Source organism: Euleptes europaea, chromosome 3, assembly GCF_029931775.1.
Source record: "Euleptes europaea isolate rEulEur1 chromosome 3, rEulEur1.hap1, whole genome shotgun sequence".
Lineage (NCBI taxonomy): Eukaryota > Metazoa > Chordata > Lepidosauria > Squamata > Sphaerodactylidae > Euleptes > Euleptes europaea.
The window spans coordinates 10649144-10663897 of NC_079314.1; the positions used below are offsets into that span (position 1 = coordinate 10649144).

The window sequence follows — 14754 nt, forward strand, 5'->3', positions numbered from 1 at the left end:
CTTTCTTGTTGCACTACGTCTTCAATGCCCCAGAGGGCAGTGGGGGGGGGGTGCCAGTTCAACCAAAGCCTGTCCCTTAACCAGTACACCAAGACCTCTGTGTCTGGCCAAACCCCAGGAAGCCTCACCTGAGCTCTGCAGAGGCTGGATGTTGGTGTTCAGCGCTGAAGCAGGGACTCTTTGGACATGCTCAGAGGTGCTCTCTCTAGTGTGGCTTTGCAAAGTAGAGCATCATAGCTAAAAGTCTGTGCTGGGCATCTGTGATTCTGTTTGTGTCTCTGCTGCAAACTGGCAAGGTGACTGTAGGCAAGCCTGCCTCATCTGTGATGGTGGCTGACCTTCTAGAGCTACTGTCATACATATGAGGCCCTTTGAACACTGGAGGATGTTAGGAGGGGCTGTGGCTCAGAGGCTGAGCGTCTGCTTGTCATACAGAAGGTGCAGGTTCAATCCCTGACATCTTCAGTTAAAAGGACCAGACGGGGTGATGTGAAAGACCTTAGCCTGAGAACCTGGAGAGCGGCTGTCAGGCTGAGGAGACAGTACTGACCCTGATAGACCAATGGTCTGATTCAGTATAAGGCAGCTTCATGTGTGTTCTGGGAGTTTGCTCTGGCCCTAGTTTGAAACTTGTCTTCCATGCATATTGTGCTTTCTCAAACCCAGGGCCCAGCAGGTGGAAGGGGACTCCTTGCTGATTACCCTTCTATGAAGGACAGATGGCAAACGTCACACCAGCAAAGCTGGACAATATGGAGGTGCAGCAGCAGCCACAGAACAACAACCCACGGTGGGAGACTACGGACCATCACCACCGGCCCTGGGATGAGACTACGGCCACGGCCAAGCTCTTTGAATGCTCACGGATCAAGGCGTTGGCAGGTATGTTGGGAGTGGTGGAGGGTCACATGAAGATCCTATATGCAGCCATGGGCTATGGTTAGGGTTGCCAGCTCCTGCCCTGGAAATTCCTGGAGATTGGGAAGCGGAGGCCGGGAAGGCAGGGTTTGGGGAGGGATCATAACGCCATAGAGTCCATGCTCCAAACCAGCCATTTTCTCCAGGGAAACTGGTCTCTATTGTTGTAGTTCCTGAAGATCTCCAGGCCCCATCCGGAGTTTGGCAACCCAAGCTAAATTGCATTGGTAGGGTTGCCAACCTCCAGATAGTACCTGGAGATCTCCTGCTATTACAATTGATCTCCAGCCAATAGAGATCAATTCACCTGGAGAAAATGGCCGCTTTGGCAACTGGACTCTATGGGATTGAAGTCCCTCCCCAAACCCCGCCTTTCTCAGGCTCCACCTCAAAAACCTCCCGTCGGTGACGAGGAGGGACTTGGCAACCCTATGCACTGGGCTGCCCACCTGCATTCATGCCCATGTACCTATCTGCTCTGCCCTAAGTAAATTTGGTGGGAAGATGCTGAATCTCAGACTAGAAGCACAAATGGAAGAAACGGGAAGCAGCAGAGCAGGTCTCTGGCTGCTCCGCTATCCCGGAGGGATTGCTGGGAGCCAGGCAGGCCTTTTCTGAGTGAAGCCCTCGTGCTCAGCAGAGCAGGGGGTGCTGCTTTGCAAGGGCCCCCACAGGGGCCCTTCCCCCAGAGGGCCCTTTCCCCCTCAAGGTGATGCTCTGAAGTGTCCGCAGCAGAAGTTGATTGGCTGCCTCCCCTGTCGCCGGAACCGCTGCAGCACTTTTATAGTTGCGAGGCCTTGTGTGAAACGCAGCAACAAACAAGTGCTTAAACGGATAAAAATACAGGGATGCCTTAAGTGTTTGTCTGAGCTGTTGGCCTGGCCTGAAGCATGGGGGGTGGGGGGAGAGCAAGCCCCACAGCTGTCCCGGGATGTCTCCCTCTCCCCTTTGTTTTCCTCACACCCGCCTTCACCCTCCGGTTTGAAGCATGAGGAGGAGGCAGGCAGTTGCCTCCAGCAGGAGAGTTTGGGGGCCACAGTCAGCCATGAAGAAGGAGCCTGGCGGAACGGGGACTCATCCTGGGGAACAGGCCTCCTAAAATCCTCCTGCGGCAGAGTCCTGGGAGCCAGACCCATGGCCGGAGGGAGGGAGGGCAGGGGGAGGAACCTGGGAGGCAGAAGGCTGACCAGTGTGAATCCTGCCAGACGAGCGGGAGGCTGTGCAGAAGAAGACCTTCACCAAGTGGGTGAATTCGCACTTGGCTCTTGTCTCCTGCCGGATCAGCGACCTCTACACAGACCTGCGTGACGGCTGCATGCTGACGAAGCTGCTGGAAGTGCTGTCCGGGGAGCAGCTGGTGAGGAGGGCTGGGGGGGGGCCCTCACTGGCCTCCAGGGGTGGGGGCAAACCCTACTACTTTCTCCTCAAAGAGAGAGGTTCTGGGAAAGGGACTCTGCATGAGCTCAGAGAACCTGCCTCTTTTCCTGCCCCATCGTCTATTTCCAAATGGGTTGTGGGGCTGAGCCGCAGCCTTGAGGACGGGAGCAGGTGAGGAGGCGCTATGGGGGCAGAGAGCTCCCTGTGCGTTAGCCTGGACTGCCACCCACACCCTCTTTTCCTCTTGCCTCCCTTGAAGCCCAAACCAACACGGGGCCGGATGAGAATCCATTCCTTGGAAAACGTGGACAAGGCCCTGCAGTTCCTGAAGGAGCAGAGAGTCCATCTGGAGAACGTGGGATCCCATGACATTGTCGACGGGAACCACCGCCTGACTCTGGGCCTCATCTGGACCATCATTCTCCGATTCCAGGTATTGAGCGCTAAGCTGGGCCGAGAATGGCCAAGTCCTAATGCGGGCCAGTGTCCTCTGCAGAGTGGTTGGGTTGGGGGACTGGGGCACAGTTGCTGGTTCTGTGCCCCCTCCTGAGCTCAGGAAGCCCCCTCTCTCTTGGGCTCCGGGCTAGGATGCAGCAGGGGCCAGTGGCAAGGAATGGCCTCTGGGGCAAACCAGGCCTGACCAGCATGTGGGTCTAGGGTTGCCAGGTCCCTCTTTGCCACTGGCGGGAGGTTTTAGGGGCGGATCCCGAGTAGGGTGGGGTTTGAGGAGGGGAGGGACTTAGATGCCATAGAGTCCAATTGCCAGAGCGGCCATTTTCTCCAGATGAACTGATCTCTATTGGCTGGAGATCAGTTGTAATCGCAGGAGATCTCTAGCCGTTACCTGGAGGATGTGGTGAAAACAGCAGCACGAAGGCTCACAATAATGTAAATATTGTATTAATTACTAATGAAAATAATTGTTAAAGAGCTTGGCAATATAATTTTTGACAATATAATTAGAAACAAAAAAGAAACAAAAAAGAAGAAAAAGCATTCATGCATATAATCAATTCAACACAAAGTAAGTACACCCAAAGCAAAATACATGTACACGGGCAAATTGCCCTCAAATGAGAAAAATGTTCCACTAACAAGTGGTAAAGAGTCTCTGTGGTGTACTTGATATATCAAGAAGAAGGTGATGAAGGAAGCCAAGAAGCCGAGACGACACCTCCGGTTTGGTATTCGTTTCGCATGTGCTTCTTCAGTCGGATGTTGCCATCATGTGAAAACTCTCATATGTCTTACAATTGACCCAGGGGGTTCATAGACCACAGGTTCTCATGTCCTTCAGCGAGGTAATCTGTTACATAAGACATATGAGAGTTTTCACATGATGGCAACATCCGACTGAAGAAGCACATGCGAAACGAATACCAAACCGGAGGTGTCGTCTCGGCTTCTTGGCTTCCTTCATCACCTTCTTCTTGATATATCAAGTACACCACAGAGGCTCTTTACCACTTGTTAGTGGAACATTTTTCTCATTTGAGGGCAATTCGCCCGTGTACATGTATTTTGCTTTGGGTGTACTTACTTTGTGTTGAATTGATTATATGCATGAATGCTTTTTCTTCTTTTTTGTTTCTTTTTTGTTTCTAATTATATTGTCAAAAATTATATTGCCAAGCTCTTTAACAATTATTTTCATTAGTAATTAATACAATATTTACATTATTGTGAGCCTTCGTGCTGCTGTTTTCACAACCTCGTTATTTTCAGCATAGGTACTGTGTTTGTTGAGGTTACCTGGAGGATGGCAACCCTATGTGGGGCTCATGGGCCCCTACACTGCACCCTTGTCTGCTGTACAAAGATTGCAGGCTTCATCCCTGGAGGGAGTGGGTGGGGCAGCATGAGACTCAGATCTCAGCCTTTGGATATCCCCCTAAAAAAGATGGAATGCAGATGGGTACAGATGACCCCAGAAGGCCCCGATTCTCCATGTTGTGGCAGGCAGAGCAAAGGGGGTGTAGATGTAAGGAGCCTTCCAGAGGAGGGGACACTGGAGAGAAGGGTAGTGGGACCTGGGATCCTTTGTGTGTGTGTGTGTGTGTGTGTGTGTGTAGGGGGAACTGATCCAACTCTCCCCGTGGCTCCCTCCCAGATCCAGGTGATCAAGATAGAGACAGAAGACAACCGGGAGACCCGCTCAGCCAAGGATGCTCTGCTACTCTGGTGCCAAATGAAGACTGCTGGGTGAGTGTGTGTGTGTGTTGGGGGGGCAGGTTTGGCCGTGGAAAAAAGGCCATCTCAGAACATCTGCACTGATTTTTCTTCTTAATTTCTTCAGCCCAAGTCTTTCGTGCCTCCTTATAAGGGGGCAGCTCCCTATCCAGGCCGCGGGGACTTATTTTGGCCTTTCCTTGTGTTTCCTTTTGACCATACTTGGTGGATGGGTGGCTTGTGGGGTGATCATTAATGCCCAACAAGCTAACCACAGAGTTGCCTGCCTCTGTTTTTTGGTGATCGCTTTTGCCTCTTGCTATCCTACAAGGTACCCTGAAGTCAATATTCAGAACTTCACCACCAGCTGGAGAGATGGGCTGGCATTTAATGCTCTCATCCACAAACACAGGTGAGTGCAGAGCAGCTCCCACACTCGACTGCAGTGGAGATGGTTGGATTTTAAAGCATCTGTCCTGCGGCCTCATTAGCAGGGAGCTTCCCAGGCAGCTTTATATCTTATATTCTAATAGCAAAGTCAGCCAATCTTTGGATACTTACATCCGGTGACTGGAGCTGTGAACGGGCAAGACAGGTCTTTCTACAAACCTGAAAAGGGCCCCGGGTTTGCAGAAAAACCTGAAATCTTTTATAAAAAAAGAGATTGGAGGGTTTAAAAAAGGAGTGCCTCTAGCTTTAAGCAACAAATTCCCTCAGTGGCTTTTGCTAGGCAACCACAGCATTCCAAGGCTTGGCTCTGTCAGTAAAAGGAAAGTGGACAGGGCAGAGCCCTTTCCAGACCCATTTTGGTCTTTGAGGGGGGACTCCTTGGGGTTGAGCCTATAAATGGCAATGCAGATACAGAGCATGGGATGTACAAATCCATGTAGTGGGAAATACCCTTTCAGATTCACTAGTGGCAGCAGCTAGGACCACAGAGAAATGGGTACCTCCCAGAGGTGAGGGAAAGGGGCAACATCACTGGGCAGAGACCTGGGACAGCCGCGGGGCTTTTTCAGGCTCCTGGACCAAAGAGGAACAGGGCTCGTGAGATTGTTTCCTCACAGCAGGCAAGGAGGAAAATGAAAGGGGCAGTATCCCTCCTTTGCGAGGATTCTGTTTCTCCAGTTCTTCATTTGTTGCTTTTTGTTAACAGCGTGGTGTAGTGGTTTGGAGATGTGGACTCTGATCTGGAGAACCTGGTTTGATTCCCCACTTCTCCACATGAGCGGTAAAGGCTAATCTGGTGGACAGGATTTGTTTCCCCACTCCTCCACACGAAGCCAGCTGGGTGACCTTGGGCTAGTCACAGCTCCCTCAGCCCCACCTACCTCACAGAGTGTTTGTTGTGGGGAGGGGAAGCCGGTGATTGTAAGCCGGTTTGAATCTCCCTTAAGTGGTAGAGAAAGTTGGCATATAAAAACCAACTCTTTTTCTTCTTCTTGAGGCTGCCACATTCCTGAAGTAGTACTTAATTAGGCCATTCCTCTTCTGGGAGGTGGTGGCACCTTAATTTGTAGCCAAGGCAATCACTTATTAACGTTTTCTTTTCTTTGTTCATGATTGTAATTTGCTCTTAAAAAGAAGGGATGAGGTCATTTGATGACTGGGACTTAGTTTGGAATCAGCACATGCTAGGCTCTTGACCATGGGGATAGGCATCGCCAGATTTTTGTAACGGATCAAACGTTACCTTTCTGCTTTTGGTTGACTGCGAATGAGGAATGTATTGGCAACGACCGAAAGCCCTAATGTGGAAGCAGGCACAGGAGTTGAAGTCGGGTGGCTCAAATGGTTTGTGGCCTTGGACTGGGATGGCCATCGTCTGTGGCTGAGTTCGCTGCTGTGTTCTGCCAGGTGGTCTGGAAATCTCTTCTGTTGGAAGAGCTCCCTTCCAGCCCCTGGACTGGTCAGGTTGCGCAATGAAGTCCCCGACCCCAGAGCGCCTACCGCTCTGCATGCAGAACCCAACACAGAAGTTCAGTTCAGGCGCCAGCTTGGGATGGATCCCTTATGCTCAGAGCCTATTTTATTCTGCTGCAGGCCGGACACCATTGATTTCAAGAGACTCACCAAATCGAACGCTGCCTACAACCTCCAGCAGGCCTTCAATACGGCTGAGCAGCAGCTGGGCCTTGCCAAACTGCTGGATCCAGAAGGTAAGACCCCGATCAACCTCCTGAAGGTGGACTCTGCAGAGGCCACCCTGGGACTTTGTCCTCGCCCCCTGCCCCACACAAGCAGCTCCCGCCACAGGGTGCAGAGCGGCTATGAGTCCCACGGGCAAGCCTGTTTGCCTCTGTCAAAGTCACGGTTAAATGAGGCCTGCTGTATGGTGGGTGGGGTGGGGGGAGCAGACCCCCAGGAGGAGAGCTCGTGCCCTGCCTCCATCCCAGCATCTTCGGCCAAAAGGATCCTGATTAGCAGGGCTGCAGGAGACTGTGGAGGGCATTGGCAGTTTACGCATTGGGAGATGTGAGGCTGGACGCCCAGTACCCAGGCCGTGCTGGGTTCGATGGACTAGAGGTTGGACTCTGTATGCCTCACAGCAGTTGGACTTCGTTGTTACCAAATGCTTGGCCCCGAAAGCCCTCCCCAAACCTTGTCTCTGGGGTGGAGGCAGGGTTGCCAGCTCTGGATTGGGAAATACCTGGAGGTTTTGGGGGTGGAACCTGAGGAGGGCAGGGTTTGGGGAGGGGAGGGACTTCAGCAGGGTATAATGCCATAGAGTCCACCCTCCAAAGTGGCCATTTTCTCCAGGGGAACTGATATTTGTCGTCTGGAGATCAGTCATAAGAGCAGGGGATCTCCAGCCACCACCTGGAGGTTGGCAACCCTAGATAGGGGCAGCCCTTCTCTGTCCCTGAGTGTTCCTTGAAGCGTGTCTCCAAAGGAGACACAGGCAGTGGAGTAGAATAGGTGGCCACGTGGCCAGCTGGGGTTAGGAAGTTTCTCCTGCTGGTGTTTGGGTTTCTTGGAGGCTCTGAAGGGAGGAAGGATTCTGTCCCGGCCAGCTGCTCTCCTGGCTCTGCAGAGAACCCTAAATTGCCTCTCGCCAAAGTGCTGCTTTGTCCTTTGAGGGCCATGTGCTCTGAGGATCCTCTGAGCTACTGCAGAATCTCACCTGTTGGACCATGAGCCCCAGAGAGCCAATTTGTATCTCGGTTTGGAAAGGCCCTGCAGGAGAAGTGCAAACACAGGGCAGCGCAGGCGCTGACATGCTTCCTGCCTCTCTTCTGCGCGCATGCTCAAAGGATAGGGTTGCCAGGTTCCTCTTCACCACTGGCGCCTGGGGCGGAGCCTGAGGAGGGCAGGGTTTGGGGAGGGGAGGGACTTCAGTGCCATAGAGTCCAATTGCCAAAGTGGCCATTTTCTCCAGGGGAACTGGTCTCTATTGGCTGAAGATCAATTGTAATAGCGTGAGATCTTCAGCTAGTACCTGGTGGTTGGCAAGCCTGTCAGAGGAGTAGCAGCAGGTTAGCCAGGTGTGATCACTGGCTGGTGGAGAGGATTCCCCTGTGGTTCTGACTTCTGGCCGTCGCCCTATGAGGCCAGTTTATGGTCTGCCAGCCCCTCTTGAACCTGGCGCTCTCTCTCTGCCCAACTTAGTTCTGACCTTGGCAAAGGGAGGTCGTATCTCCGTCTCCTTCTCTTCCTGACATGTGGCTCTGATGTCACATGGCTTCCTGTTGTGTGACTTGGATGCTGCTTTGCTTCCTGTCGTATGCTTGAGCTAAGTGGGGTGGGTGCTGCCACCGGGACAGGCAGAGGGTCTCGGGGTGCAATCTGATTCCCCCCAAGGCCTGCAGCCAATGTAGATACTGTGTTTGGTTCAGCTGCATTTTAAGCATCCTGGCAAGTGTTTGGAGCCCCAGAGCTCCCCAAAGGGAGGGCAGACCCACCCCACCCTATGGTGGGCTGTGTTCTCAGCCCCAGCCAAAAGGAAGGCATGCCCGCCCCGCTGCCACTGCCTCTCCCTCCTTCTGTTGCTTCCCTGGTAGGCAGAGGCCCCTCTTTTGAGCTGGTGGGTGTGAAGGGGATGCCACGATCCCTCTTCCTTCTCCTGCCCCTTCCTCCTGCAGATGTCCTCATGGAGCACCCCGATGAGAAGTCCATCCTCACCTACGTGGTCTCCTTCTACCACTACTTCTCCAAGATGAAGGCTCTGGCGGTGGAGGGGAAGCGGATCGGCAAGGTTTGTCTGGCCTTCCCTGGAACGGTCATGGAACTGCTGGACTCTCTTGGTGGGCCCACACGTCCCCTCCAGTGCGTCGGAAGTGGGGGAGGAAATTTGTTTGGGGGGGAAGATAAATGTAAAGTTCTGCATTTAGGTAGGAAAAATCAAATGCATAATTATAGGATGGGGGAGACTTGTCTGAGCAGTAGTGTGTGTGAAAAGGAACTTTGGGTCTTAGCAGACCAAACACTGAACATGAGTCAGCAGTGTGATGCAGTAGCTAAAAAGGCAAATGCGATCTTGGGCTGCATCAACAGAAGTATAGTGTCCAGATCACATGAAGTGATGGTATCGCTTTACTCTGCTCTGGTTAGACCTCACCTAGAGTACTGTGTTCAGTTTGGGGCATTGCAATTTAAGAAAGATGTAGACAAGCTGAAATGTGTCCAGAGGAGGGCAACAAAGATGGTGAGGGGTCTGGAGACCAAGTCCTATGAGGAAAGGTTGAAGGAGCTGGGTATGTTTAGCCTGAAGAGGAGAAGACTGAGAGGGGATATGATGACCACCTTCAAGTACTTGAAGGGCTGTCATGTAGAGGATGGTGCCGAGTTGTTTTCTGTTGCCCAGAAGGTTGGACCAGAACCAATGGGTTGAAATTAAATCAAAAGAGTTTCCGTCTAGACGTTAGGAAGGATTTTCTAACGGTTAGAGCGGTTCCTCATTGGAACAGGCTTCCTCTGGAGGTGGTAAGTGCTCCTTCCCTGGAGGTTTTTAAGCAGAGGGTAGATGGCCATCTGTCAGCAATGCTGATTCTATGACCTTAGGCAGTTCATGAGAGGGAGGGCATCTTGGCCATCTTCTGGGCATGGAGTAGGGGTTACTGGGTGTGTGTGGGGGGCAGGTAGTTGTGAATTTCCTGCATTGTGCAGGGGGTTGGACTAGATTACCCTGGTGGTCCCTTCCAACTCTATGATTCTATAAATTTATTCTCACCAGGACTGACCCTGCTGAACCTTTGAGAGCTGGTGAGATCAAGCAAGTCTGGGCCATCGAGGTCAGGGCTAGTATGGTTAAGGGCTGTCCATTCTCCCACCTGGGGGAGTTCAGAGGACTACTTGTGAGCAGGGATACGAGGCTGAAGGAGCTGGTGTGAGTGCTGGCATAAGAAGAAGAAGATGTTGGTGTTTATATGCCGACTTTCTCTACCACTTAAGGCAGAATCCAACCGGCTTACAATCACCTTCCCTTCCTCTCCCCTACCCTGTGAGGTAGGTCGGGCTGGGAGAGCTCTAAGAAAGATGTGACTAGCCCAAGGTCACCCAGCTGGCTTCATGTGTAGGAATGGGGAAACAAATCCAGTTCACCAGTTTAGCCTCCACCACTCATGTGGAGGAGAGAGGAATCAAACCTGGTTCTCCAGATTAGAGTCCACCACTTCAGACCACCGCTGTTAACCACTACACCACGCTGGCATCCTGTAAGAAGACTCTGCAGCAAGGATCTGTTCTGCCACACTCGTTTTGTATAAATTTTGCATTGCACTGGAGATGTTTTCTATGTTGCTGAGGCAGGCTGGCCGATGTGGTGGGTTCATGGTGTGCTTCACTCCCCCACCCTTGTCCGGCCATTCAGGTGCTAGATCAGGTCCTGGAGATTGAGAAGATCATTGAGCGGTACGAGAGCCTGGCCAGCGAGCTGCTGGAGTGGATCGCGCTCACCGTCAACGTCATCAGCAACCAGAAGTTTGCCAACTCCCTGGCTGGGGTCCAGCAGCAGCTGCAATCCTTCACTGCCTTCTGCACCCTGGAGAAGCCCGTCCGGTAAGGACTCCTGCCTCTTGGCATTTGCACAGATCTCAGCTGTGCATGGAACTGTGGCTGGGGGCGAAGGATGTTGCCCCTCTACCCCGAGCTCCCATAGTCCAAAGAGCACCATGTATCAATTTGCTTCAGGAAAGCTGCATTGGGGGTGGGGGTTTAAGTCTTCCCTGGATGGCATGAGAGATCCATTCGGGTCTTATGAGATGACCTTTCTTGGAAGGATTTCTTTACTAGGAAAGGGCCTCTGAATTGTGTGAGGCAGCCGCGGCTGCCCATCCTGTATTCAGGGACAGGTCTCGTTCCCTGCGTTCAGGCCTGGAAGGTGCCAGAAGCCCTGCGGGGCAGTGCAGGGAAAGCCAGGCCCAGGAGGGAGGCTCAGCCTACCGGTCTTTGCCTGCAGGTTTCAGGAGAAAGGGAACCTGGAAGTCTTGCTCTTCTCCATCCAGAGCAAGCTGCGAGCCAACAACCGCAAGCTCTATGTGCCGCGAGAGGGAAAGAGCATCTCCGACATCAACAAGGTAGAGTACGAGGAGGGGGGTCTAGAGCGAGTGGCTGCTGGGGAGGGGGTGGCCAGCAGGGAGGCTGCCGAGCACCTCCCTGGCACAGCCTGTTCTGTCGGGACGTCTCTCCTGCCCCAGGCCTGGACCGGGCTGGAGAAGGCGGAGCACGAGCGGGAGGTGGCCCTGCGCAATGAGCTGATCCGCCAGGAGAAACTGGAGCTGCTGGCCCAGCGCTTCGACCACAAGGCGGCCATGCGGGAGGCCTGGCTGAACGAGAACCAGCGGCTGGTCTCCCAGGTAGGGTGCGGGGCTGGGGCTGGTGAGCCAGAGGCATAGGAGTGCGAGGCGGGAGGGGGCATCGCTTATTATTTATCTGAAATATTTGTTTCCCAATTGGTGGGGCTCCAAGCGGCTATCTTGCTTCACAGAAATCTCGTGTGAACAACTGGTGGGGAAGCCGTGACACCCCTCCCCCCGGCCTCCCCTTGTGGGACACCTGAAGCGTGGCAGGAAATCTCTGCCTTACAGAGAGGCTCAACCTTGGGGCTAGAGCAGAGTGCCTGCTTCTTGCATGTGGAAGCCCTGCCTGGGAAATCCAGATCGAGGCTGTTGGCTTATTGTATATCATGGCGTGGGGTACATGCAAAGGGCACTCTGCACATATGGGGAGGGATTGTGGCTCAGTGGCAGAGCGTCTGCTTGTCATGCAGAAGGTCCCGAGTTCAGTCCCCGGCATCTCCAGTTAGAGGGACTAGGCAAGGAGGTGATGGGAAAGACCTCTGCCTGAGACCCTGGAGATCCACTGCCGGTCTGAGTAGACAATACTGACTTTGATGGACCAAGGGGCGGTCTGGTTCAGTAGAAGGAAGCTTCATGTGATGTATCCAGCTTGCCTGGCTGCTTCCCATTCGCAGCTCAGCCCTCTCCCTCTCTCCCCTCCTGCCAGGACAACTTTGGCTACGACCTGCCAGCGGTGGAAGCGGCCATGAAGAAGCACGAGGCCATCGAGGCGGACATCTCATCCTACCAAGAGCGCATCCAGGTGGTGGTGGAGCTGGCCCAGGAGATGGAGTCTGAGGGATACTACGACAGCAAGCGCATCGGCGCCCAGAGGGACAACGTCCTGCGGCAGTGGGGCCTCCTGAAGGGGCTGGTCAGCGCCCGCCGGGCCCGGCTGGAGCAGAACGTGGCCCTGCAGAAGATCTTCCAGGAGATGGTCTACATGATCGACTGGATGGATGAGATGCAGGTTGGGGCTCCGGGAGGGTGTGTGGCCCCCGGGCACCGCAGATGGCACTCTCGCTGGGCTTGCTCACACAAAGCTCTGCCTCACTGGCGCCTGCCAGGTTCGGCTGCGTGTGGGCTAACTCCCCAGTTGGGAGCCCCTCAGCTGCCCCCCATCTTACTTGCCCTCTAGATTTTGTGGCATGCAAGCCTTAGCTTCTGGCTGGGGCTTCTGCAGGGAAGAGCGGGAGCCCAGCTGTCCCCCTCTGCAGCAGCCAGAACTGGAGGTCCATGAGAGATCCCACACAGGCACGCCCTCGGTTGTCTATCCTCTCCCAGCTTGGCCCTCTGTCTGCTGGCAAAGGTCCCTGCCTGTATGGCCTGGAGGGTCAGCGGATCTGTGGAACTGCCCTCAGTCGGCCCTCTGGGTGGCAGTTTCAGGGCCTCCTGAGCGAGCTTACTTCAGGGCCCTTCCCGTATCTTGAGCACCGTGGTGAGATGTGTCCGGTCCTGGGAGTGGTGGTCCTTTCCAGGCAGAGCCTGTACACTGCTGTGTAGAGCCCGCCAGTCAGCCCCTGCCCACCCAGCCTGCCCTCTGTTCCCTCCTGCAGGCCCAGCTGGGCTCCAAGGAGCTGGGGAAGCACCTGCTAGAAGTGGAGGACCTGCTGCAGAAGCACAGCCTGCTGGAGGCCGATATCTCGGCCCAGGCCGAGCGGGTGCAGGCCCTCAACACTGCTGCCCTCAAGTTCGCTGAGCTTGAAGGTAGGCAGGGGGCTAGGGGGGTGCCCCGGGACAGTCCCTACCTGCTTCTCCTGGGCCTCGTGGGCCATGCAAGGACCCGCAGAGCCCGTGGTCCGGCAAAAGGGATCTCGGTTGCTAGGGCCCTCTCTTTGCTTGCCCAGGCTACCAGCCCTGTGACCCGCAGATCATCCGCAACCGGGTGAGCCACGTCCAGAGCTGCTTGGAGCAGCTGCAGCAGCTGGCCTCGAAGCGGCACAAGGAGCTGGAGGCCTCCCGCCAGCTGTGGACTTTCTTCCAGGAAGTGGAGGAAGCGGAGGCCTGGGTGCGGGAGAAGGAGCGCATCCTGTCCTCCTCCCAGAGCTATGGGAAGGACCTGAGCAGCGTGGCCAAGCTGCTGAGCAAGCACAACATCTTCCTGGGGGAGCTGGGGGGGCGGCGGTCTTTGCTGCACAGCACCATGAAGCGGGGGGAGCAGAGCCTGCTGCGGAAGCGCCTGGCCCCCAGCAACATCCAGGAGAAGATCCGGGAGGTGCGGCTGCGCTGGAAGCGGCTGGAGGAGTTGGCGGCCTCCCACCTCCAGAAATTGCAGGAGGCCTCCAGCTTCTACCAGTTCAGCGCCGAGACAGACGACCTGGTGGCCTGGCTGCAGGACGCCTACCGCCTGGTGTCCAGCGATGACTTTGGCCACGACGAGTACTCCACCCAGTCACTGGTCAAGAAGCACAAGGGGGTGGTGGAGGAGATTGATCAGCACCGGGCGGCTGTCCTGACCCTGCGGCAGCAGCTGGCTGCCCTGGCGCCCGACTACCACGAGCTGGTCGACGTGCAGATCCGCATCGTAGAGGTGGAGCAGCTGTACGGGGAGGTGGTGGAGGTGGCCGTGCTGCGGCGCCAGTGGCTGCAGGACGCGCTGGCCGTCTACCGCATGTTCAGCGAGGTCAACGCCTGCGAGGTGTGGATCGATGAGAAAGAGCAGTGGCTCAACCGGATGGACGTGCCCCAGCGGCTGGAGGATGTCGAGGTGGTGCAGCACAGGTCCGGCGGGGAAGAGGCTTCTGGGCCAGAGAGCGGAGTGGTCCCGGGGGGCGGGGTGGGGGTGGGGAGCGTGCCTGTGGGCTGGGAGCAGGGGCTTGTTGGGTCAGCCACAGACATACACATCCACAGGGCTTGTTTTGAGGGCAGTGCCCCTTTGGTCTCGTGGTGGGCCTGGGCCAGGGGTGTGAAATGATGTCAGGCGAGTGGGGGCAAAGGGGGGCGCTGTGACACGCTTGCGGTGCATGCCTCTTCTGAACCCGGCCCCTCCCAAGCGGCGCCTTCTCTTTGCCCAGGTTTGAAAGCCTCGACCAGGAGATGAACAGCCTGATGGGCCGGATCTTGGACGTCAACCAGATCGTGCAGCAGCTGGTCGACGGGGGCCACCCCAGTGCCTCTGAAGTGCAGTCCTGCCAGGACCACCTGAACGGCAGGTGAGAAGAGCATTGGGGCATGTGCAGAGCGCCTCATCTGAGAGTGGGAAAAGTGCTGGGGAAGAGTGGGGCTTCCAGACATCTTCCTTTAGGAAGCCTGCCTGCCTGTCGGGCAGTCTCTTTGGGGCTTTTGGCGTCTTTTATGGGCTTGACACAAAGCAGGGAAAAAGCCCCCTTGCACACAATCCTGCATCCTTTGCTCTGCCCCTGGACGGAGCTTGGCCCGCACGAGTCACGGCTGCCGCTGGCAAGCAGAGAAGCGCCTTTGCCCTCTGCTCCGTCATGGAGAGCAAGCGAGGGACTCTGTGTGCCTCTCAGCTGCCTTGCCAGTTGCTCCCTGCAGTTGCCTGCTTGGTTGTCGT

At 55.2% G+C, this 14754-nt stretch overlaps 1 protein-coding gene across 1 annotated transcript in view; it reads left to right on the top strand.

Annotated features, from left to right (window-relative positions):
* The first annotated feature begins 719 nt into the window (after positions 1 to 719).
* Positions 720 to 14754, top strand: part of SPTBN4 (spectrin beta, non-erythrocytic 4) — a 56875-nt gene continuing 42840 nt past the window's right edge. Inside the window, exons 1-14 of the mRNA XM_056845949.1 lie at positions 720 to 882; positions 2124 to 2275; positions 2555 to 2728; positions 4406 to 4497; positions 4796 to 4876; positions 6508 to 6623; positions 8547 to 8659; positions 10274 to 10461; positions 10862 to 10979; positions 11100 to 11258; positions 11908 to 12210; positions 12797 to 12947; positions 13088 to 13961; positions 14255 to 14392. Coding sequence (XP_056701927.1) covers positions 720 to 882; positions 2124 to 2275; positions 2555 to 2728; positions 4406 to 4497; positions 4796 to 4876; positions 6508 to 6623; positions 8547 to 8659; positions 10274 to 10461; positions 10862 to 10979; positions 11100 to 11258; positions 11908 to 12210; positions 12797 to 12947; positions 13088 to 13961; positions 14255 to 14392 — 2822 coding nt within the window. The remainder of the gene's footprint in view (positions 883 to 2123; positions 2276 to 2554; positions 2729 to 4405; positions 4498 to 4795; positions 4877 to 6507; positions 6624 to 8546; positions 8660 to 10273; positions 10462 to 10861; positions 10980 to 11099; positions 11259 to 11907; positions 12211 to 12796; positions 12948 to 13087; positions 13962 to 14254; positions 14393 to 14754) is intronic.